At 46.7% G+C, this 25,922-nt stretch overlaps 1 protein-coding gene across 1 annotated transcript in view; it reads left to right on the top strand.

The window, feature by feature from the left end:
• LOC129861950 (myocardin-related transcription factor B-like) overlaps positions 1-25,922 on the top strand; it is a 54,983-nt gene that overhangs the window by 23,762 nt on the left and 5,299 nt on the right. The window contains exons 7-17 of the mRNA XM_055933181.1: positions 6,447-6,682; positions 17,846-17,911; positions 17,997-18,052; positions 18,153-18,390; positions 18,700-18,884; positions 19,919-20,059; positions 20,698-20,951; positions 21,485-22,571; positions 22,697-22,855; positions 24,149-24,295; positions 25,767-25,827. Coding sequence (XP_055789156.1) covers positions 6,529-6,682; positions 17,846-17,911; positions 17,997-18,052; positions 18,153-18,390; positions 18,700-18,884; positions 19,919-20,059; positions 20,698-20,951; positions 21,485-22,571; positions 22,697-22,855; positions 24,149-24,295; positions 25,767-25,827 — 2,548 coding nt within the window. The 5' untranslated portion in view covers positions 6,447-6,528. The remainder of the gene's footprint in view (positions 1-6,446; positions 6,683-17,845; positions 17,912-17,996; positions 18,053-18,152; positions 18,391-18,699; positions 18,885-19,918; positions 20,060-20,697; positions 20,952-21,484; positions 22,572-22,696; positions 22,856-24,148; positions 24,296-25,766; positions 25,828-25,922) is intronic.

The following is a 25,922-nucleotide window of genomic DNA, read 5'->3' on the forward strand; positions in this document are numbered from 1 at the left end:
TAAAAAGTTCTACAGGTGCACAATTGATAGCATCCTGTTGGGCTGTATCACCGCCTGGTACGGAAACTGCACCGCCCACAACCGTAAGGCTCTTCAGAGGGTGGTGCCGTCTGCACAATGCATCACCGGGGGTGAACTACCTGCTTTCCAGGACACCTACAGCACCCAATATCACAAGAAGGCCAATAAGATCATCAATAACAACAACCACCTGAGCCACTGGCTGTTCACTCCGCTATCATCCAGAAGGCGAGGTCAGTACAGGTGTATCAAAGCTGGGGCCGAGAGACTAGAAAAACAGCTTCTATCTCAAGGCCATCAGGCTGTTAAACAGCCATCACTGACACAGAGAGGCTGTTGCCAATTTAATAATATTTACATATCTTGCATTACTCATCTCATGTGTATATACTGTATTCTATACCATCTATTGCATCTTGCCTAAGCTTCTCGGTTATCGCTCATCCATATATTTATATGTACATATTCTTATTCCATCCCTTTACTTAGATTCATGTGTATCAGGTAGTTGTTGTGGAATTGTTAGATATTACTGCACTGTCGGAACTAGAAGCACAAGCATTTCGCTACACTCGCATTAACATCTGCTAACCATGTGTATGTGACCAATAAAATTTGAGTGTAGTGCAGTGTGTGTGACTGTGCATATTAGACGTACTTGTGGGGATACCTTTTGGTCAGCACATATGATTTAAAACAGGGTTGGGGAACTGTGATGGGGTGGGGGGCACAAACAAACAGAACTCATCATGAGGGGCCGCAGTGGCTCCACTGACTCTTGTGTGGGTGAGACTGCTGGGTCTCTTAGCAACAGTGGCTACGTTCAAGTCACTACTGTGGATCAATCTTCCTGCTTATTTTTTTCAGGCACTGAGCAAATTTTTGTTCTTGTGAGCGAAATGTTTTGTGCAACTTCCGGTGAGCATTCACAGTGAACACTGAGGCTGTACCCTTAGTTTCAGACAGTAGTCAATAGGCCATTGTGGCTATTTTAGCATAATGAAGGCCTACCAACAAAACCAATGGAGCAAATCCCATAACATTTTCACATGGAAATAGCTTTTGATGCAGGCCTACATTGCTCAAGACTTTTAAAAACGTTTTTACATTATGAAGGGCTTGACATTAATTCATGATTTTTTTACTTGGATTTTTTACATGGGCAAATTAGGTGACTAAATTGCATTGCGTTGTATTGTGTCGTATGATGTAATCCCAGACTCAATCTTGCAAAGTTAGTTGTGTTTTGGTTTGTTGCATTGAAAAGGGATTGATATCATGTTGATTAGATCACAGAAGAAACGTTGATCTATATAGTGCAAACTAATGGGGTGAACTCAGTGAAGTTCAGCCTCTTGCGTCTGCGCGGCCTGGCATTACTTCTGGAGGAGGTGCACGGCCTGGCATTACTTCTGGAGGAGGTGCACGGCCTGGCATTACTTCTGGAGGAGGTGCACGGCCTGGCATTACTTCTGGAGGAGGTGCACGGCCTGGCATTACTTCTGGAGGAGGTGCACGGCTGCGCATTACTTCTGGAGGAGGTGCACGGCCTGGCATTACTTCTGGAGGAGGTGCACGGCCTGGCATTACTTCTGGAGGAGGTGCACGGCCTGGCATTACTTCTGGGGGAGGTGCACGGCCTGGCATTACTTCTGGAGGAGGTGCACGGCTGCGCATTACTTCTGGAGGAGGTGCACGGCCTGGCATTACTTCTGGAGGAGGTGCACGGCCTGGCATTACTTCTGGAGGAGGTGCACGGCCTGGCATTACTTCTGGGGGAGGTGCGCAACATCCGCAGAGTACGACCCTGCCTCACACAGGAAGCGGCGCAGGTCCTAATCCAGGCACTTGTCATCTCCCGTCTGGATTACTGCAACTCGCTGTTGGCTGGGCTCCCTGCCTGTGCCATTAAACCCCTACAACTCATCCAGAACGCCGCAGCCCGTCTGGTGTTCAACCTTCCCAAGTTCTCTCACGTCACCCCGCTCCTCCGCTCTCTCCACTGGCTTCCAGTTGAAGCTCGCATCCACTACAAGACCATGGTGCTTGCCTACGGAGCTGTGAGGGGAACGGCACCTCAGTACCTTCAGGCTCTGATCAGGACCTACACCCAAACAAGGGCACTGCGTTCATCCACCTCTGGCCTGCTCGCCTCCCTACCACTGAGGAAGTACAGATCCCGCTCAGCCCAGTCAAAGCTGTTCGCTGCTCTGGCACCCCAATGGTGGAACAAACTCCCTCACGACGCCAGGACAGCGGAGTCAATCACCACCTTCCGGAGACACCTGAAACCCCACCTCTTTAAGGAATACCTAGGATAGGATAAAGCAATCCTTCTGACCCCCCCCCCCCCCCTTAAAAGATTTAGAGGCACTATTGTAAAGTGGCTGTTCCACTGGATGTCATAAGGTGAATGCACCAATTTGTAAGTCGCTCTGGAAGAGAGCGTCTGCTAAATGACTTAAATGTAAATGTGCGCGGCCTGTCATTACTTCTGGAGGAGGTGCACGGCTGCGCATTACTTCTGGAGAAGGTGCACGGCTGCGCATTACTTCTGGAGGAGGTGCACGGCCTGGCATTACTTCTGGGGGAGGTGCACGGCTGTGCATTACTTCTGGGGGAGGTGCGCGGCCTGGCATTACTTCTGGAGGAGGTGCACGGCTGTGCATTACTTCTGGGGGAGGTGCGCGGCCTGGCATTACTTCTGGAGGAGGTGCGCGGCCTGGCATTACTTCTGGAGGAGGTGCGCGGCCTGGCATTACTTCTGGAGGAGGTGCGCGGCCTGGCATTACTTCTGGGGGAGGTGCGCGGCCTGGCATTACTTCTGGAGGAGGTGCGCGGCCTGGCATTACTTCTGGGGGAGGTGCGCGGCCTGGCATTACTTCTGGAGGAGGTGCGCGGCCTGGCATTACTTCTGGAGGAGGTGCGCGGCCTGGCATTACTTCTGGGGGAGGTGCGCGGCCTGGCATTACTTCTGGAGGAGGTGCGCGGCCTGGCATTACTTCTGGGGGAGGTGCGCGGCCTGGCATTACTTCTGGGGGAGGTGCGCGGCCTGGCATTACTTCTGGAGGAGGTGCGCGGCCTGGCATTACTTCTGGAGGAGGTGCGCGGCCTGGCATTACTTCTGGAGGAGGTGCGCGGCCTGGCATTACTTCTGGAGGAGGTGCGCGGCCTGGCATTACTTCTGGGGGAGGTGCGCGGCCTGGCATTACTTCTGGAGGAGGTGCGCGGCCTGGCATTACTTCTGGGGGAGGTGCGCGGCCTGGCATTACTTCTGGAGGAGGTGCGCGGCCTGGCATTACTTCTGGAGGAGGTGCGCGGCCTGGCATTACTTCTGGGGGAGGTGCGCGGCCTGGCATTACTTCTGGAGGAGGTGCGCGGCCTGGCATTACTTCTGGGGGAGGTGCGCGGCCTGGCATTACTTCTGGGGGAGGTGCGCGGCCTGGCATTACTTCTGGAGGAGGTGCGCGGCCTGGCATTACTTCTGGAGGAGGTGCGCGGCCTGGCATTACTTCTGGAGGAGGTGCGCGGCCTGGCATTACTTCTGGAGGAGGTGCGCGGCCTGGCATTACTTCTGGGGGAGGTGCGCGGCCTGGCATTACTTCTGGAGGAGGTGCACGGCTGTGCATTACTTCTGGGGGAGGTGCGCGGCCTGGCATTACTTCTGGAGGAGGTGCGCGGCCTGGCATTACTTCTGGAGGAGGTGCGCGGCCTGGCATTACTTCTGGAGGAGGTGCGCGGCCTGGCATTACTTCTGGGGGAGGTGCGCGGCCTGGCATTACTTCTGGAGGAGGTGCGCGGCCTGGCATTACTTCTGGGGGAGGTGCGCGGCCTGGCATTACTTCTGGAGGAGGTGCGCGGCCTGGCATTACTTCTGGAGGAGGTGCGCGGCCTGGCATTACTTCTGGGGGAGGTGCGCGGCCTGGCATTACTTCTGGAGGAGGTGCGCGGCCTGGCATTACTTCTGGGGGAGGTGCGCGGCCTGGCATTACTTCTGGGGGAGGTGCGCGGCCTGGCATTACTTCTGGGGGAGGTGCGCGGCCTGGCATTACTTCTGGAGGAGGTGCGCGGCCTGGCATTACTACTGGAGGAGGTGCGCGGCCTGGCATTACTTCTGGAGGAGGTGCGCGGCCTGGCATTACTTCTGGGGGAGGTGCGCGGCCGCGCATTACTTCTGGGGGAGGTGCGCGGCCGCGCATTACTTCTGGAGGAGGTGCGCGGCCTGGCATTACTTCTGGGGGAGGTGCGCGGCCTGGCATTACTTCTGGAGGAGGTGCGCGGCCTGGCATTACTTCTGGAGGAGGTGCGCGGCCTGGCATTACTTCTGGAGGAGGTGCGCGGCCTGGCATTACTTCTGGGGGAGGTGCGCGGCCGCGCATTACTTCTGGGGGAGGTGCACGGCCGCGCATTACTTCTGGGGGAGGTGCACGGCCGCGCATTACTTCTGGGGGAGGTGCACGGCCGCGCATTACTTCTGGGGGAGGTGCACGGCCGCGCATTACTTCGGGAGGAGGTGCACGGCCTGGCATTACTTCTGGAGGAGGTGCACGGCCTGGCATTACTTCTGGGGGAGGTGCACGGCTGTGCATTACTTCTGGGGGAGGTGCGCGGCCTGGCATTACTTCTGGAGGAGGTGCGCGGCCTGGCATTACTTCTGGAGTAGGTGCGCGGCCTGGCATTACTTCTGGGGGAGGTGCGCGGCCTGGCATTACTTCTGGGGGAGGTGCGCGGCCTGGCATTACTTCTGGGGGAGGTGCACGGCCGCGCATTACTTCTGGAGGAGGTGCACGGCCTGGCATTACTTCTGGGGGAGGTGCGCGGCCTGGCATTACTTCTGGAGGAGGTGCGCGGCCTGGCATTACTTCTGGAGGAGGTGCGCGGCCTGGCATTATTTCTGGAGGAGGTGCACGGCCTGGCATTACTTCTGGGGGAGGTGCACGGCCTGGCATTACTTCTGGAGGAGGTGCGCGGCCTGGCATTACTTCTGGAGGAGGTGCGCGGCCTGGCATTACTTCTGGGGGAGGTGCGCGGCCTGGCATTACTTCTGGAGGAGGTGCACGGCCTGGCATTACTTCTGGAGGAGGTGCGCGGCCTGGCATTACTTCTGGAGGAGGTGCGCGGCCTGGCATTACTTCTGGAGGAGGTGCGCGGCTTGGCATTACTTCTGGAGGAGGTGCGCGGCTTGGCATTACTTCTGGAGGAGGTGCACGGCCTGGCATTACTTCTGGAGGAGGTGCGCGGCCTGGCATTACTTCTGGAGGAGGTGCGCGGCCTGGCATTACTTCTGGGGGAGGTGCGCGGCCTGGCATTACTTCTGGAGGAGGTGCGCGGCCTGGCATTACTTCTGGAGGAGGTGCGCGGCCTGGCATTACTTCTGGAGGAGGTGCGCGGCTTGGCATTACTTCTGGAGGAGGTGTGCGGCCGCGCACTCAGCTTACAGGGAACATTTGCTCTAGACCATGTATGATCATGTTTACTATTATCCAGCAGATGTAAACAATAAAGATATTCAAATTATTTAAATGATTGCACTGAAGGAACTGACTGCAAAGGAATGAAGAGAGACATTTTTCTATCCATGTAGAGGATCAACAAGCCTCGAGATTCACAGAAAACCCCAGATATGGTCAGCAGTATGGTGTTGGTTACAGATAACTTTTGTTTTCAAAACAACCAAAAAAATGGAGTGTGAGAGTCCATGTATAGCCATGTACCCCACTTTACCGATACGCTCGTAAAATCTTTGTCCTTTAAGTTGGTACATTGGTTGGTATGTTGGTGCTGGTTCTGAGTCCAGAGGCGAGGCAGAGAAAGGATGTTGCTGCATAGTGCCATGCCAATACCAACATGTCAGGGTTGTTCCACTTAGCTGTAGATGGATGTGGTTTGAAATGGCTGAATGGAGCTGATGGTGGAACGGGAGCCATCCGTCATACACTGGTTATGAGGTTATTGGGAGCTATGGTTACCCAACTGTTTGTTTTGCTCCCCCTAAAGCAGTTCCATTCCCACTGTTTCAAACCACCATGACGTGATTTCCAGATTATAAGGCAGTAGGGGAACTCTGGATTTGATGCATTCAGCTTCTTTCTTATTATGACTGTTGTTTAAAACAATTATTTCACTCACACACATGCATCACTAGCTCCTAAATGAATAACATGGGTAGAGAGCTCTTCCAGATGGTAGATTCTATATTAGACCTTCCCTACCACCACGCCCAGTAGGTTGAAGAGTCATACCATTGATGCCAACCTGGTAATCATGTTGAGTTGAGAAGAACACTGTTATCCCAGGGCATGTTGTAACATTCTTCACTGATTTTAAAATGCAGTAGTAAAAGTTGATTCAGCCTTTTTCATCGCTTCCCTGTTCTTTGTGTCTTGTTCAAATAAACCTGGATCCTCTTCTCTCTTCCCATGCAGATATCACGTGACATCACCGTGGGACGATAACTGCTCCTGCTGGTTGCCAGGGAGACTCCTGACTCCCAGCCCCCCTGTGGAGATGGAGCACCAGGGGCTGCTCGGAGCAGAGGGGGATTGTGGGATGTTGGGTCTGCTGGTGCCCAGTCCCCAGAGTGAGGCGGTTACCCATGAGCTGGAGGAGCTGTCCCTACAGCCCAGTAACAACCTGCCCCCCCTCAATGAACGTAAGAATGGTGAGTGGGGAGGAAAGACACACACATACACACACACACACACACACACACACACACACACACACACACACACACACACACACACACACACACACACAGTGAAACAGACTCAGTGGTTATAGTCAGTCATTATAAGGAATCGGCTGTCTAGCATGCATTGCAGGCTAACCATTACTCACACAGCCCAGTTGTTGTTCTGGCAGCTCTATGGGTCTGGCTAAGGCACTGATGAATGAACACATGATTACTAGGTTGAACAGGGCTTTAGAAACGCCATTCTGTTTGCCAGGTCCTAATGACAGCTTAGATGGCTTAAATGAGAATTCCACCCCAAAACGATCTCTCATTAGTCCATTGTTGATATAGTCCCACATTTTTTTTGCATGTCAGCAATAGATGATATATATAAACTCAGCAAAAAAAGAAACGTCTTCTCACTGTCAACTGCGTTTATTTTCAGCAAACTTGACATAAATATTTGTATGAACATAACAAGATTCAACTGCTGAGACATAAACTGAACAAGTTCCACAGACATGTGACTAATAGAAATGGAATAATGTGTCCCTGACCAAAGGGAGGGGGGTCAAAAACAAAAGTAACAGTCAGTATCTGGTGTGGCCACCAGCTGCATTAAGTACTGCAGTGCATCTCCTCATGGACTGCACCAGATTTGCCAGTTCTTGCTGTAAGATGTTACCCCACTCTTCTACCAAGGCACCTGCAAGTTTACGGACATTTCTGGGGGGTATGGCCCTAGCCCTCACCCTCCGATCCAACAGGTCCCAGACGTGCTCAATGGAAGATCCGGGCTCTTCGCTGGCCATGGCAGACCACTGACATTCCTGTCTTGCAGGAAATCCCGCACAGAACGAGCAGCATGGCTGGTGGCATTGTCATGCTGGAGGGTCATGTCAGGATGAGCCTGCAGGAAGGGTACCACATGAGGGAGGAGGATGTCTTCCCTGTAACGTACAGCATTGAGATAGCCTGCAATGACAACAAGCTCAGTCCGATGATGCTGTGACACACCGCCCCAGACCATGACGGATCCTCCACCTCCAAATTGATCCCGCTCCAGAGTACAGGCCTCGGTGTAACGCTCATTCCTTCGACGATAAACGCGAATCAGACCATCACCCCTGGTGAGACAAAACCATGACTCGTCAGTGAAGAGCACTTTTTGCCAGTCCTGTCTGGTCCAGCGACGGTGGGTTTGTGCCCATAGGCGACATTGTTGCCGGTGATGTCTGGTGAGGACCTGCCTTACAACAGGACTACAAGCCTTCAGTCCAGCCTCTCTCAGCCTATTGCGGACAGTCTGAGCACTGATGGAGGGATTGTGCGTTCCTGGTGTAACTCAGTTGTTGTTGCCATCCTGTACCAGTCCCGCAGGTGTGATGTTCGGATGTACCGATCCTGTGCAGGTGTTGTTACACGTTGTTACACGTGCCATTTCGAGGACGATCAGCTGTCCGTCCTGTAGCGCTGTCTTAGGCGTCTCACAGTACGGATATTGCAATTTATTGCCCTGGCCACATCTGTAGTCCTCATGCCTCCTTGCAGCATGCCTAAGGCACTTTCACGCAGATGAGCAGGGACCCTGGGCATCTTTCTTTTAGTGTTTTTCAGAGTCAATAGAAAGGCCTCTTTATTGTCCTAAGTTTTCATAACTGTGACCTTAAATGCCTACCGTCTGTAAGCTGTTAGTGTCTTAATGACCGTTCCACAGGTGCATGTTCATTAATTGTTTATGGTTCATTGAACAAGCATTGGAAACAGTGTTTAAACCCTTTACAATGAAGATGTGTGAAGTTATTTGGATTTTTCTGAATTATCTTTGAAAGACAGGGTCCTGAAAAAGGTCAGTTTATTTTCTGTACACACACACACACACACACACACACACACACACACACACACACACACACACACACACACACACACACACACACACACACACACACACACACACACACACACACACACACACACACACACACACACACACACACAGTACCAGTTAAAAGTTTGGACACACCTAGTCATTCAAGGGTTTTTCTTTATTTTTACTATTTTCTACATTGTAGAATAATAGTGAAGACAAACTATGATATAGCACAAATGGAATCACATAGTAACCAAAAAGGTGTTAAACAAATCAAAATATATTTTATATTTGAGATTCTTTAAAGTAGCCACCCTTTGCCTTGAAGACAGCTTTACATACTCTTTGCATTCTCTCAACCAGCTTCATGAGGTAGTAAACTGGAATGCATTTCAATTAGCAGGTGTGCCTTGTTAAAAGTGAATTTGTGGAATTTCTTTCCTTCTTAATGCATTTATCCAATCAGTTCTGTTGTGACAAGGTAGGGGTGGTATACAGATGATAGCCCAATTTGGTAAAAGGCTATGATGAATGGCTCTCATGAGGACCGCCACAGGAAAGGATGACCCAGAGTTACTTCTGGTGGGGGTGCTTTGCTGGTGACACTGTTGGCGATTCTAATGACCTTATCCCCTGCAGCAGAGGTAACTCTGTGTCTTCCTTTCCTGTGATGGTTCTCATGAGAGCCAGTTTCATCATAGCGCTTGATGGTTATTTCACTTTTGATGTCTTCACGATTATTCTACAATGTAAAAAATAAAGAAAAAACCTGGAATGAGTAGGTGTGTCCAAACTTTTGTGTGTGTACACAACAGGCCTACAAGTCCTCAGTCTAGCCTCTCTCAGCCTATTGTGGACAGTCTTGAGCACTGATGGAGGCATTGTGCACACACACACACATATATTTATATATACACATACACATAAGTATTTTTTTACCCCTTTTTTCTCCCTAATTTCGTGATTTCCAATTGGTAGTTAGTCTTGTCCCATCGCTGCAACTCCCGTACGGACTTGGGAGAGGCGAAGGTCGAGAGCCATGCGTCCTCCAAAACACGAACCTGCCAAGCCGCGCTGCTTCTTGACACACTGCTCGCTTAACCCGGAAACCAGACGCACCAATTCGTCAGAGGAAACACCGTACAACTGGCGTCCGAAGTCAGCGTGCATGCGCCTGGCCCGCCACAAGGAGTCGCTAGAGCGTGGTGGGACAAGGACATCCCTAAGTTTTTTTATATATATATATATATATATAACAGAAATGCTGCCGGTATGACTCATTTTGCATCATGTAATGCTACATTTAGAAAATGTAATTGCTCAACCGTCGTATGCTTACATTCGCATCTCTCCCTTCTCCCAGAGTGCATCGCTCCCTTTGGGACACAGGGACAGGGCAGATATAGGACATGACAATGACATTAATACATGCTGTTACCTAAATAGTTAACTATCGAGATAACTAGGCTATATGTTTTGAATTTGCTATCTAGTTAGTCTGTCATTATGTCATTATTTATTTTATAGGCTAGCCTACCTGCTGCCGCAATGCCTCCACCTTTTCATAAACATATGAACCCTGTTCGCTGACCAAAAATGATGCTATAAATTGGCAAATGACTCACTAACTAACAAGGATTATCAACAAATGTGGCTGCGTGATTGAAAGACTGCCAATGCCTCTCAATGCAATACTTCTATTCCGATGAGCTCTTCAGAGATTGAGAGAACAGTGTGCAACACATCACATCCAGAGGGTTTTGATCCAATTCTGATAGACTAATTGTTTGATATTGTGATTTAGTTTTTTTTACTTGTCCATTCCGGACAACTTCAGACTATATGCTGCTTGCCAGACGTATTATTACTATTATTTTGACTTGTCCCGGACAAGGGCATAAGCATTAATGGCAAGCCCTGATACACCTCTTCCCACACATCACATGCACTTCAGACATTGAGCAACTGGAGAAACTACATACTGTTAAAAGATTAACCACAAGGGAGTTGTGAAAGTGTCAGACTCCTTGGAATCCTTGTCAGAATCTCTTACCCTCATAGCTGACCTGGCCTGAGTTCACTGAGCTGACCCACAGCTTAGGAAACATTGCTGAGACTGTCTGTGTTTGCATGTAAACTGGCTGTGTGTGTGTGTGTGTGTGTGTGTGTGTGTGTGTGTGTGTGTGTGTGTGTGTGTGTGTGTGTGTGTGTGTGTGTGTGTGTGTGTGTGTGTGTGTGTGTGTGTGTGTGTGTGTTAACTCAGCCCTACATAGACCAGTGTTCACATAACACTGTGACTGACAGTCTGGTCAGGGTGTTACCCAGAGGTCAGTGTTGTTACCCCATTGAAATGTGAATCAGCCAGACAGACCCTAGTGTCACTTAGCTACTATTGTTATGACTTTCTGTTCTCCTAAAAGATGCTGTAAGGGGTGATGGGCGATCACTCACTGCAAGTGTTAACTTGAACCGATTCTGTTCTGCCTCTTGTTTCTCACTGATGGGTTGATTGCTACTGACTGATGAGGACAGGTACAATCCATCAACTGAAGCATACCAACAGAAACAGTCAGAGAGCGAGAAAGCGAGTGAAAGAGGGAGGGGGTAGTGGTTGATCTGCCTACAAGAGAGAAAAATTGTGAGAGAGAGAGAGAGGAGTATTTGAGTAGCGCATTGAGAGAATATCAAGGCATGCATATCCTGGCAGACTTTGAGTCTGGTGGTTCATCTCTCCTGTAGCTCTCTGTGAACTAACAGACTGACATATGGGACGGCAGTTAGTCTGTAGCATTCAGACCTTCCAGAGCTCCCTCAGCTCTGTCCTGCGTGGCTGATATTAACTATGGCTTGTCTGAATGTGGAGACCCCCTCCGTCTGCAGGGACCGATTCAGATCAGGTGACTCTCTCGCTCGCTCACTCAGCACCCTCTTCTTACTTTTGCTTGTTTGTGGTTCTGGAGTATCAATTTGTTGAGACATAGCGCTTTGGGTAGGGTGTGGTTTAGACCCCTGTATAGGCCAACTGAGTGTATAGGCCAGATACCTTAGGAGATTCTCCACTTATTCTGTTTCTTCGGTTTTGGATTTTTTGGCAGTAGCGCATTCAGTGAGACTTGTGATTCAGTGAGCGAGGGGCATTTCCATGTAAAAAGCTCCAATAGCACTAACATGTGAAGTTTATCAAATTTGGTGTCAAATGAAAGCTAAGAGTCTATATTTTGGAGAAATTAATCCCTATATACAGTACCAGTCAAAGGTTTGGACACACCTACTCATTCAAGGGTTTTTCTTTATTTTTACTATTTTCTACATTGTAGAATAATAGTGAAGACATCGAAACTATTAAATAACACATATGGAATCATGTAGTAACCAAAAAAGTGTTAAACAAATCAACATATATTTGAGATTCTTCAAAAAGTAGCTAACCTTTGCCTTGATGACAGCTTTGCACACTCTTGGCATTCTCTCAACCAGCTTCAATGCTTTTCCAACAGTCTTGAAGGAGTTCCCACATAGGCTGAGCACTTGTTGCCTGCCTTTCCTTCACTCTGCGGTCCAACTCATCCCAAACCAGCTCAATTGGGTTGAGGTCAGGTGATTGTGGAGGCCAGGTCATCTGATGCAGCACTCCATCACTCTCCTTCTTGGTCAAATAGCCTTTACACAACCTGGAGGTGTGTTGGGTCATTGTTCTGTTGAAAAACAAAATTATAGTCCCACTAAGCGCAAACCAGATGGGATGGTGTATCGCTGCAGAATGCTGTGGTTGCCATGCTGGTTAAGTGTGCCTTGGGAACCACACATGCGGAGATCATCCGTTCACTTACTCTGTGTTTCACAAAGACAGAGATTGGAACCAAAAATGAAACATTTGGACTCATCAGACCAAAGGACAGATTTCCACCGATCTAATGTTCATTGCTCGTTTCTTGGCCCAAGCAAGTCTCTTCTTCCTATTGGTGTCCTTTCGTAGTGGTTTCTTTGCAGCAATTTGTCCATGAAGGCCTGATTCACGCAGTCTCCCCTGAACAGTTGATGTGTCTGTTACTTGAACTCTGAAGCATTTATTTAGGGGCGGCAGGTAGCCTAGTGGTTAGAGCGTTGGACTAGTAACCGAAAGGTTGCTAGATCAAATCCCTGAGCTGACAAGGTAAAAACCTGTCATTCTGCCCCTGAACAAGGCAGTTAATCCACTGTTCCTAGGCCGTCATTGAAAATAAGAATTAGTTCTTAACTGACTTGCCTAGTTAAATAAATAAATAGAGAAAAAATAATAAAGAAAATTTGGGCTGCAGTTTCTGAGGCTGATAACGCAAATGAACTCATCCTCTGCAGCAGAGGTAACTGAGTCTTTCTTTCCTGTGGCGGTCTTCATGAGAGCCAGTTTCATCATAGCGCTTGATGGTTTTTGCAACTGCACTTGAAGAAACTTTCAAAGTTCTTGACATGTTCCGCATTGACTGACCTTCATGTCTTAAAGTAATGATGGACTGTAATTTTTCTTTGCTTATTTTAACTGTTCTTGCCATAATATGGACTTGGTCTTTTACCAAATAGGTCTATCATCTGTATACCACCCCTACCTTTTCACAACACAACTGATTGGCTGAAACGCATTAAGAAATTCCACAAATTAACTTTTAACAAGGCAAACGTGTTAATTGAAATGCATTCCAGGTGACTACCTCATGTAGCTGGTTGAGAGAATGCCAAGAATGTGCAAGGGTGGCTACTTTTTGAAGACTCAAATATAAAATATATTTTGATTTGTTTAACACTTTTCTGGTTATTACATGATAGCATGTGTGTTATTGCATAGTTGTGATGTCTTCACTATTATTCTACAATGTAGAAAATAATAAAAATAAAGAAAAAACAGTGAATGAATAGGTGTGTCCAAATTTTTGACTGGTACATTTTTCAACCAACAAAGTAGGAATAAGCAAAGGTTTAGATTTCTGATCAAACAGATGGGAAAGGGGTCTCAGACAACATCTAGCAGAAAAGTATTTTGAAATACATCAATACACATTAATGTTGAACTAATATCAACACTTAAATTTAGTTTTGGAGCATTTTTGTCTGCCTTCTGTAACTTTAAGAAACATTGCCTTGGGCCTTGTAATTCTGCCCCAATATCTTTAAGATATTTTCTAATCTCTCCCTCATGAGGAGGGAGAAAAATGAAAGTTCACAGAAGTAACAAGCAAAGGTAGACCTACCAATTAGGTTTGTTTTTACTAATAAAACAATTTGGTTTATGATTTATTAAGTGATTATAACATGAAATTCTGTTACCAAATCGGTAACAGAATGACCAAAAAACATTTAACAGAATGACTGCAACTGAATTGGCGACAATGGGAATTCATAGTAGTCACAAACCCACAGTTGGGTCACCTGCTACTGTCCTCCCTTCCACTGGCATACTGTTGTGTTCAGCTCATAATTGTTTTATTTCTGTCACATGGTGGTCAAACCAAGACTAGTAAACCTCTCCCTCTCTCTCTCCAGTTAATGTCACCTCTCCCAGCACTTACTGACACCTAACCATGCTCGTACTAACCGGCTCTTACTAACCGACTCTTACTAACCGGCTCTTACTAACCTGACACCGAGTAATGCAAAACACTCACCAGAAAACATTTTTGTAACAGAATCCGTTCTATAATGGAGAAAATCAAACTTCTCTTTCGGCGTTGCTGTTAGCCAAACTACCGGTGAAAAGGTATACAAAAAATGTAATTATTTGAATAGTAAAATATTTTTTAATTCCCATCCCTACTATACAGTAGAGTACAGTAAAGCACACGAGTACAGTATCATTTACTGTATTGTACTGAACAATACTCTGTTTTACTGTACTGTGATGTCCAAACTTATGAAACCTAGACGTCTATGATTGGTTCAGATTTGGTCCGTACCAAATTTGGTCTTGTTTGGGGGCAGAGCTCATTAGAATAAAAGCCAGTGTGTAGAATTATACCCAGATATGCAAAGGAGGATATTGCATATTTTTACCTTTTTGTGTACCTATTCAAGATACATCACCATGAAGAGAATAACATTCACATTTATAAATGTATTACAGATCAGGCAACCTTGATGTCATTCTGTTAATGTAATTTTCTTAACGGGTGTTAATCCACTTCACTTACTGTAGTTCGATAACCAAAAGAGATGTTTTGAAACACAAGTTGTCAGACATCTTCGAAAATTAATTCGGAGTAGATATTTAAGAGTTTTTGGAAAATGTGGTCACATAAAAATACTGAGGTGGACTTTACGGTCATTCTGTTACCAAACATTATACTTCCACTGTACTTTGAGTAAATGTGTTTTTGTAACATTTTCAGTGTAAATTGTTAAAAGTAGTCCTTGTGCATAGACTTGTACAGTTGAAGTCAGAAGTTTACATACACTTAGGTTGGAGTCATTAAAACACGTTTTTCTCCACACATTTCTTGTTAACAAACTATAGTTTTGGAAAGTAGGTTAGGACATCTACTTTGTGCATGACACAAGTAATTTTTCCAACAATTGTTTACAGACAGATTATTTCACATATAATTCACTGTATCACAATTCCAGTGGGTCAGAAGTTTACATACACTAAGTTGACTGTGCCTTTAAACAGCTTTGAAAATTCCATAAAATGATGTCATAGCTTTAGAAGCTTCTGATAGGCTAATTGACATAATTTGAGTCAATTGGAGGTCTACCTGTGTATGTATTTCAAGGCCTACCTTCAAACTCAGTGCCTCTTTGCCTGACAGCATGGGAAAATCAAAAGAAAACAGCCAAGAATTCAAAAAATAATTTGTAGACCTCCACAAGTCTGGTTCATCCTTGGGAGCAATTTCCAAACGCCTGAAGGTACCAGGTTCATCTGTACAAAGAATAGTACGCAAGTATAAACACCATGGGACCACGCAGCCGTCATACCGCTCAGGAAGGAGACGCGTTCTGTCTCCTAGAGATGAACGTACTTTGGTGCAAAAAGTGCAAATCAATTCCAGAACAACAGCAAAGGACCTTGTGAAGATGCTGGAGGAAACAGGTACAAACGTATCTATATCCACAGTAAAACGAGTCCTATATCGACATAACTTGAAAGGCTGCTCAGCAAGGAAGAAGCCACTGCTCCAAAACCGCCATAAAAAAAGCCAGACTATGGTTTGCAACTGCACATGGGGACAAAGATCGTACTTTTGAAGAAATGTCCTCTGGTCTGATGAAACAAAAATATAACTGTTTGGCCATAATGACCATCGTTATGTTTGGAGGAAAAAGGGGGGCTTGCAAGCCGGAGAACACCGTGAAGCACGGAGGTGGCAGCATCGTGTTGTGGGGGTGCTTTGCTGCAGGAGGGACTGGTGCACTTCACAAACTAGATGGCATCATGAGGAGGGAAAATTATGTGGATATATTGAAGCAATATCTCAAGACATCAGTCAGGAAGTTAAAGCTTGGTCGCAAATGGGTCTTCCAAATGAACAATAACCCCAAGCATACTTCCAAAGTTGTGGCAAGATGGCTTAAGGACAACAAAGTCAAGGTATTGGAGTGGCCATCACAAAGCCCTGAACTCAATCCTATAGAAAATGTGTGGGCAGAACTAAAAAAGCGTGTGCGAGCAAGGAGGCCTACAAACCTGACTCAGTTATACCGGCCAAAATTCACCCAACTTATTGTGAGAAGCTTGTGGAAGGCTACCCCAAACGTTTGACCCAAGTTAAACAATTTAAAGGCAATGCTATCAAATACTAATTGAGTGTATGTACACTTCTGACCCACTGGGAATGTGATGAAAGAAATAAAAGCTGAAATATATCATTCTCGCTACGATTATTCTGACATTTCACATTCTTAAAATAAAGTGGTGATCCTAACTGACTAAGACAGAACATTTTTACTAGGATTAAAAGTCAGGAATTGTGAAAAACTGAGTTTAAATGTATTTGGCTATGGTGTATGTAAAATTCGGACTTCAACTGTATGGTTTGTTAAACTTTGCAATTATTGTTTTTGTTTTTATTGGTCAATTATTGGTCTTTTAAAGTGAAAAATCGTGGTCCATGACATTCTGTTACTGTGGAATTGCCCAGAGTGAATGGGAGGTTGTTTCTCGGTCAGATGAGGTGTCGGTCTGTTTACTCAGTTAATCCAATGTCACATTGGGAGGTTTCGCCACTCTAAATTGTACAACTCAATGCATGTTCTGTATTAAGGTAGTAGGGTTGTTTATTATCTGGGTAATCAATTTGGTTTCTTGGTTGCAGTAATGTTGTTTTGTCACGATCGTGTGGGAGTGAGACGGACCAAAACGCAGCGTGTGGAAAATAAGCCATCTTCTTTTTATTTTTGAAGAAGGCAAAACGAAACAAAACACTTACAAACTAACAAATCAACAAACGACCGTGAAGCTATAAATGTAGTGCACACACACAGGCTACAAACGTTCAACATAGACAATTCCCCACAACAAACTAAAGCCTATGGCTACCTTAAATATGGCTCCCAATCAGAGACAACAGAAACCAGCTGTCTCTAATTGGGAACCCATTCAGGCAACCATAGACTTTCCTAGACAACTACACACAACATAGACACAGCTAGACAACTATACTAAACATAAACCCAACTACTCTAAATAAACCCCCTAAACCTTACAATCACCCTGGACACTACAAAACCCACATAAATACCCATGTCACACCCTGACCTAACTAAAAATAATAAAGAAAACAAAGAATACTAAGGCCAGGGCGTGACATGTTTGTTGTAACAGGAAGGAAACACAGAGCTGCTATGGTAATCAATGTAGTCAAGTACATTTGAGCTTATTTTGCTGTTAAAAAAAATAAATTCTCGCATGTTTAGCCATTTGAGATAAAATCGCAATTCCCCCTGATTTCTGTTCCTGTACAATTTTCCAAGGACCAAAGAATGAAACAGTTTTAAGGAATGACATTATTGTTCAGATAAGGGATTACAGTGAGATCAGTCACGTTCTTAATGAATGGACGGACTGGGTTAGCGGAGGACATTCCATTGGTCAGTGTTATGTGGTCACACTGCTGGCTAGAGTGGAAACGAGTAGTAGTTGTTGGTGGCCGTGGGGGTCCTAACTGCCCTGGTATGTGTCTAGCGGTCTATCAGAACCACATCCTGCTCCGAAACCTCAGTTACTCATGATGACTTCAGACCCTCCGATGCCGTCTCTGGTTGTTTACTGAAGGGTCTACCCTTCTCTCTCTCTTCTCCAACAGTCCTTCAGCTGAGGCTACAGCAGAGACGTACCCGTGAGCAGCTGGTAGACCAAGGCATAATGCCACGTGAGTATGGGTACTGCCACTTCATAAAGTCATAATGTAGTGATCTGTCTGTTGACGAAGCTGACATGTGTTTCTGTCCATGCAGCTCTAAAGAGCCCGGCTGCATTCCATGAGCAGATACGCAGCCTGGAGAGAGCCCGGGTAGGAGCTCATTCTTACAAATACATTCCTTTAATATATTCAGAAACTTCTTGCATTGAAATTACTTGTCAATGCCCTGACCTCCTGTTCCCTTCCCCAGACTGAGAACTTCCTGAAGCACAAGATCCACAGCCGACCAGAGAGATCTGAGCTGGTCAGAATGCACATCCTCAAGGAGACTGGGGCAGAGCCCTCCCTGCAGGCCACCCAGATGAAGCTGAAGAGGGCCAGGCTGGCTGACGACCTGAATGAGAAGCTGGCTCAGCGCCCCGGTCCCATGGAACTGGTAGAAAAGAACATTCTGCCTGTAGAACCCAGCGTCAAGGAGGCCATCATTGGTGAGGGAGAGGAGAGGAGAGAGAGAGAGAGAGGGGTTGAGAGGGAGATGGTGATATGGAGCCGTATGTATCAAGTCTTAGTGTAGGAGTGCTGATTTTATGATCAGTTTTGTCTTTCTAGCTCACAATGAATAAGATTAGATGGACAGTCAATCTGATCCTAGATCAGCTCTAAACGGGCCCAGATCACACACTTCTTAGGCCTTTTCATTCACCTTTCTCTCTTTTTAACGTGGCCCTTAGTTAGTGTTCTGTATTAATGTTGACTGTGTTAATTAATGTTGACTGTATTAATGTTGACTCCCTCAGTAAACTACCCCAAAGCACTGGACGCCTACGGGTTTGAGGAGGACAGCGGGGATGTCCTGTCTCCAGAGCAGCCGGCCAGCCACGAGTCCCAGGCCGCCGCACCCTCCCCTGGGGAACCCCGCGCCCTGGAGACCCCCTGTCCACCACCGCTGCCCACCATAACCACCAACAATACCATCCTACAGGTAGGGACTAGGGAGGATCTTTATCAACTCAAATATCCTCTTGAAGGACAATACATATGCTTCATCATACCTAGTGTTGCAAAGGGAGGGTATATTACTGGAAACGTTCTAAGTTTACCAGTAAACTACCAGAATTTTGGTAGCTTTCAAGGTTTTTGGGGCATTGTAAAAGATGACGTCTAGTGGCTTTTTAGGTGTCTGTAATTAAAATAATCAAATAGCATGATAAAAAAAAAATGCTGACAAAGCTGTAAAACATAAATATAAACCAGTAACTTATTCAATACCATTGGTGTCCCGTGTAGCTCAGTGGGTAGAGCATGGCAACACTCTGGGTTTGATTCCCATGGGGGACCAGTATGAAAATGTATGCACTCACTACTGTAAGTTGCTCTGGATAAGAGCGTCTGCTCAATTACTAAAATGTAAATGTAATAATGTGTTTTAATATGAGGGTTTCAGCATAGAACATCCTTTATAATTTTTATACTCTTATTTATTTGACTTTGTCAATATGTCTTTGTTGTAAATGTTTTGGCGCCAAACTAGCAGTTGTGAAAAAAGTTAGTTGAAACATTGCAGAATTAATAGAAAAATAATGCCATTCTTGATTAGATGCTTTTTCATTAATTAGGAAATTTTCTCTTGAACCATATGGTCTAGCCACTAGAAATGCCTGGACAATATGGACACAGCTATAAAATATGAATATTATAAATTACTGAATATTCCGGTAACTTTGGTAAATTACTGGTAGCTTTCCGTCCCAATTATATATATTTTTATTTATTTTACCTTTATTTAACTAGGCAAGTCAGTTAAGAACAAATTCTTGTTTTCAATGACAGCCTAGGAACAGTGGGTTAACTGCCTTGTTCAGGGGCAGAACGATAATGATAATACCCCTCGTTCTTTGTCTACCCCTGAAGGATTGTAATAATTAAGAATTGAGGTAAATAAAATTAACATGAAACATAGGCTTACCTGTTATGACTGGAATGTTAATGTTTTCCTCTCTTCTTTTTCTGTCCCAGCCCTTCCCTGTTGTCAGCCAGGCAACAGCAGACTTCCTCAAAGCTCTCTCCACCAATGAGCCACCAGTTAGTCGCCCAGCTCCCGCACCTCAGCCAATAACCACTGTTTCTTCTCAAAAGCCAGGGCCCACCCTAGTGAAAGTAAGCAGGCACGTTATTCTGTCTACTGTTTAGTGAAGTAGACTTTCCAAAAATCTAAGTTCACATTGAAACAAAAGCTCAGTCTTTGAACTAGCATTGAATCCAAATCGCTGAATAAATAAAGGTGTTTTACATTTTTTGAATCTTTCTGTACTCAAATCTGAATTCAATCATCTTCCAGTTATTGAAAAATACCGTGTTTGAGTCACTTCTAAACACATATTGTCAGAGTTGACCCTGTTCATTAAAACAAGTCTAAAACTAACCAAACTACTATAACCTGTGAAATGGCTGTGTGTTGGCTGTGTGTTGTCTCAACACACAGCCAATCAGTTGCACTAAAAGACACCAACTGACCTTTCTGCCTAGAGCGTACAGACTGACCCTGTAGTCTACCAGGGTTCAGTTCTTCACTTCTTAACTGGAATGTTCCCACTGGTAAAAACATAACTTTTAACCCAAAAACAAAATCCCTTTTTCGATGACAGTTGTTTTTATGTCAATGTATTTTATATTTTATTTTGTGGAGAGCATCTCGTGTCATATTGTTATGCAATTATGTTTTATATAAAGAACTTGTAGCTTTGAAGCATGTGCATCTTCTTTATCTTGGCGTTTCTCCTCTTCTCATCCCACAGCAGAGCCAGCCCAGGCAGCCGGGGGAGAGGAATCGCAGTAAGAAGGGCAAGGAGCCCAAGCCCCGGATCAAGAAGTTAAAGTACCACCAGTACGTCCCCCAGGACCAGAAACAGGAGGCCAGCGAAGCCCCCATGGACTCATCCTACGCCAAGATCCTCCACCAGCAGCAGCTCTTCCTCCAGCTGCAGATCCTCCACCAGCAGCAGCAGCAGCAGCACTATAACTACCACACCATCCTCCCAGCACCCTTAAAGTAGGATATTACTATCATTTCAGGGACAAAGTATGTTCATAATCACTTCTGACACTCCTAGGTGCAAATCCTAAGTTCTACTTTGTCAATGGGAGACCAAGTGAAAATGTTATTTAAATGGACCGGATCCGTCTACCTGTTGTTCAAACTAAGGTTTACAAGAGAACATTATGTTAGCTGGAAAGTACCTAAAAAGCAACCCAGCTGTTGATGTTTCCAATGTCCCAAATAGCAAATGGACAATTAGCTAGTTTCCAATAACAAATCCTCTGTAATGATATTAATAACCTGCAGGATGTTGTCTTAGTGGGAGTCCAAGGCCCATTAGAACTGTGTATGTCAGTTATTGTTGGAACTCTGCATTGTTCCATTGACTGACTGTGTACTGAGGCACCAGGTAGTTCCCTTCATATTGCCAACACTCTTTCTCTCTCTCTCTCTCCCACATTTCCCTTCTCCCTCCTTCGTCATCTCTCACTCCACCATCTTTACTCTCCCTCCTTCCCCTTGTTTTGCTTCCTCTCTTCCTTCAGGCCTGTAGCTGAGGGTCAGAGCAGCGCTGTGAACGGTCTGCCAACCTCTATAGTGGTGTCCCTGCCGCCTGCCGTCACTGTCCCGCCTCCCACCCCTGTCCGCCCCAACAGCATATCCAGCCGCAAGCCTGGCCACCTGTCCCCCAACCTGGAGGACATGAAGGTGGCCGAGTTGAAACTGGAGCTGAAGTTGCGAAGTCTCCCTGTGTCAGGGACCAAGACTGATCTCATTGAGAGGCTGAAGCCTTACCAGGAGAGCCCCAGCACCCCAGCTCTGACCCCTGGCCCGAACACCCTCCCATCCTCAGTCCCCATGGAGGTCAGCTCATCCCCCGCACTTCTCCTAGCTGCCCATCAGTTGGCACCAGAGAGCATGAGCTCCACACCCCCAGTATCCCCAATCCCCACAGACCTCTCCACCGTTAGAGACAACAGAGGGGTGTCCGAGCTATTTTGCGACCCCCAGAGGGTTAGTCCCGGTCGTGCAGGCGTGGGGATGTCCCCCCTGAGGCCGGGTGTCCCGGAGGAGAAGGATTCGCGGCTCCATGAGAAGGAGCGTCAGATCGAGGAGCTGATGAGGAAGCTGGAGCAGGAGCAGAGGCTGGTGGAGGAGCTGAAGATGCAGCTGGAGGTGGAGAAGACCCAGCCTCTACAGGGACCCTCCACAGACTCTGTCCCCGTGATCCAGACCTCCAACAAGGTCAAACTGGAAGACAGGGTCCTCCCTAACTGCTCAGCAATGGGTACTGCAAACATGGCTCCCCAGACTCACCCTCACTCTCTTCCCACTGTGGTGAAGCTGGAGGATGTGCTCTGCAACTCCCAGCCCCCGCACCAGCCCTACCTCACCCCCACCCTGCCCCAGTTCTTCATCAGCCACCAGGTTGTAGGCCGGCCTGGCACCCAGACCCTGCTTGCAGCCCAGGATGGCACTACCCAGATCCTCCTGCCTGTCCTCCAGGCTACGATATCAAATCAAGCCCCAGGCCTGATCCAGGCCTCAGTGCCCCAGGTACACACCACCAAGATGGAGACTCGGCAGGCCTCAACTCAACAGCAGATACTTAATCATAACCACATGCTGCAGGTAAGTCATACCACACCAGGACCAGTTCCTGGAAAATATGGATCTGAAACCTGCTTGAAATGAGATCTAGTAGAATTGGTGATGAAGTTAAGGTTAACCCCTTATTGTGTGTCTCTCTTCTACAGACTTTCACAGCGTGCAACGGCCCTGGCTCTGGGATGGTGGAGAACCAGACAGGGCCTGACATGCATCCCCAGTGTTTCCTGAGAAGCTCCCCAGATAACAGGCTCTCTCCCCGGGGGGCTTCACCCAACCACACCCTCTCCAATGGGCCTGTCAACAAGGTACATTTAGGTGTATTATTAGGAAAACATCATCCTCTAGGCTAAATGTGATGCAAAATACACATTGTAAACCGTCAACCTTTCCAGTTCCACTTTCTCCCTCAAATACTGTTAAATCTTACATTGGTTATATGAGTCGTTGTTATAGACAAGGTAGGTTGTGTTGTTATAGACAAGGTAGGTTGTGTTGTTATAGACAAGGTAGGTTGTGTTGTTATAGACAAGGTAGGTTGTGTTGTTATAGACAAGGTAGGTTGTGTTGTCATAGACAAGGTAGGTTGTGTTGTTATAGACAAGGCAGGCTGTGGTGGCTATAGACAAGGCAGGCTGTGGTGGCTATAGACAAGGCAGGCTGTGGTGGCTATAGACAAGGTAGGTTGTGTTGTTATAGACAAGGCAGGCTGTGGTGGCTATAGACAAGGCAGGCTGTGGTGGCTATAGACAAGGCAGGCTGTGGTGGTTATAGACAAGGCAGTCTGTGGTGGTTATAGACAAGGCAGGCTGTGGTGGTTATAGACAAGGCAGTCTGTGATGGTTATAGACAAGGCAGTCTGTGGTGGCTATAGACAAGGCAGGCTGTGGTGGTTATAGACAAGGCAGGCTGTGGTGGTTATAGACAAGGCAGGCTGTGGTGGCTATAGACAAGGCAGGCTGTGGTGGTTATAGACAAGGCAGGCTGTGGTGGCTATAGACAAGGCAGGCTGTGGTGGCTATAGACAAGGCAGGCTGTGGTGGCTATAGACAAGGCAGGCTGTGGTGGTTATAGACAAGGCAGGCTGTGGTGGTTATAGACAAGGCAGGCTGTGGTGGTTATAGACAAGGCAGGCTTTGGTGGTTATAGACAAGGCAGTCTGTGGTGGTTATAGACAAGGCAGTCTGTGGTGGTTATAGACAAGGCAGTCTGTGGTGGTTATAGACAAGGCAGTCTGTGATGGCTATAGACAAGGCAGTCTGTGGTGGCTATAGACAAGGCAGGCTGTGGTGGTTATAGACAAGGCAGGCTGTGGTGGTTATAGACAAGGCAGTCTGTGGTGGTTATAGACAAGGCAGGCTGTGGTGGTTATAGACAAGGCAGTCTGTGGTGGTTATAGACAAGGCAGGCTGTGGTGGTTATAGACAAGGCAGGCTGTGGTGGTTATAGACAAGGCAGGCTGTGGTGGTTATAGACAAGGCAGGCTGTGGTGGTTATAGACAAGGCAGGCTGTGGTGGTTATAGACAAGGCAGGCTGTGGTGGTTATAGACAAGGCAGGCTGTGTTTGTTCAATGTTTTTATCTTCCTTCTCTTCCTCCAGTCCCCCTCTCCATCTCCATCCCAGCCCACCTTCATCCTCCAACCCTCCTCCCTCGTGACCCAGCCCCCCATGACCAGGGAGCCCCCTCGCTACGAGGATGCAGTCATACAGACACGCAACCTGAAGCCGGCCAACAACCTCACACAGGTGAACTCACACACTCAACAGTGGTGTAAAGTACTTAAGTAAAAATACTTTCAAGTAGTTTTTGGGGGTATCTGTACTTTACTATTTATATTTTTGACAACTTTTACTTCACTACTTTCCTAGAGAAAATATTGTACTTTTTACTCCATACATTTTCCCTGACAACCAAAAGTACTCGTTACGTTTTGAATGCTTAGAAGGACAGGAAAATGGTCCAATTCACAGACTTATCAAGAGATCTGGCGGACTCACTAAACACACATGCGTTTGTAAATGATGTCTGAGTGTTGTAGTGTTCCCCTGTCTAAAAACAAAAAGAAAGAAAATGGTGCCGTCTGGTTTACTTTGTGAGGAATTCGGCCACCAGCTGCATCGAGTACTGCAGTGCATCTCCTCCTCATGGACTGCACCATATTTGCCAGTTCTTGCTGTGAGATGTTACCCCACTCTTCCTGCAAGTTCCCGGACATTTCTGGGGGGAATGGCCCTAGCCCTCACCCTCCGATCCAACAGGTCCCAGACGTGCTCAATGGGATTGAGATCCAGGCTCTTCGCTGGCCATGGCAGAACATTGACATTACTGTCTTGCAGGAAATGACGCACGGAACGAGCAGTATGGCTGCTGTATAGGCGACGTTGTTGGCAGTGATGTCTGGTGAGGACCTGCCTTACAACAGGCCTACAAGCCCTCAGTCCAGCCTCGCTCAGCCTATTGCGGACAGTCTGAGCACTGATGGAGGGATTGTGCGTTCCTGGTGTAACGCAGTTGTTGTTGCCATCCTGTACCTGTGATGTTCGGATGTACCGATCCTGTGCAGGTGTTGTTACACGTGGTCTGCCACTGTCCGTCCTGTCTCCCTGTAGCGCTGTCTTAGGGATCTCACACGGACATTGCAATTTATTGCCCTGGCCACATCTGTAGTCCTCATGCCTCCTTGCAACATGCCTAAGGCACGTTCACGCAGATGAGCAGGGACCCTGGGCATCTTTCTTTTTACTAAGTTTTCATAACTGTGACCTTAATTGCCTACCGTCTGTATGCTGTTAGTGTCTTAATGACCGTTCCACAGGTGCATGTTCATTAATTGTTTATGGTTCATTGAACAAGCATTGGAAACAGTGTTTAAACCCTTTACAATGAAGATCTGTGAAGTTATTTGGATTTTTACGAATTATCTTTGAAAGACAGGGTCCTGAAAAAGGGACATTTCTTTTTTTGATGAGTTTAGTATTTTACTGGGTGAATTTCACTTTTACTTGAGTCATTTTCTGTTAAGGTATCTTTTACTTTAGTATGATATTTGGGTACTTTTTCCACCACTGCACTCATACAATAACACACACACATTCATAAATATATGAGGTGCTCTCCGAAGTCCTGAGGGAATGTATTGCTATTGGTCACACCTCAGAGACTGTAATGCTATTGGTCATGCATCTCCACCCCCTTACCTTATTGTCTCTTTCTCAGGTTTCCACGGCAACCAGCCAGGAGATGGACGACCTATTTGACATCCTGATTCAGAGTGGAGGTGAGAGTTCACAGCATCAGGAAAGGTTTACACCTTTAGCTCCTTGTCCTAACCCTGAAGGGACTGACTTAGTCATGACTATCTGGTCTTTTCAT

This window comes from Salvelinus fontinalis, chromosome 1 (genome assembly GCF_029448725.1).
Source record: "Salvelinus fontinalis isolate EN_2023a chromosome 1, ASM2944872v1, whole genome shotgun sequence".
NCBI classification, from domain to species: domain Eukaryota; kingdom Metazoa; phylum Chordata; class Actinopteri; order Salmoniformes; family Salmonidae; genus Salvelinus; species Salvelinus fontinalis.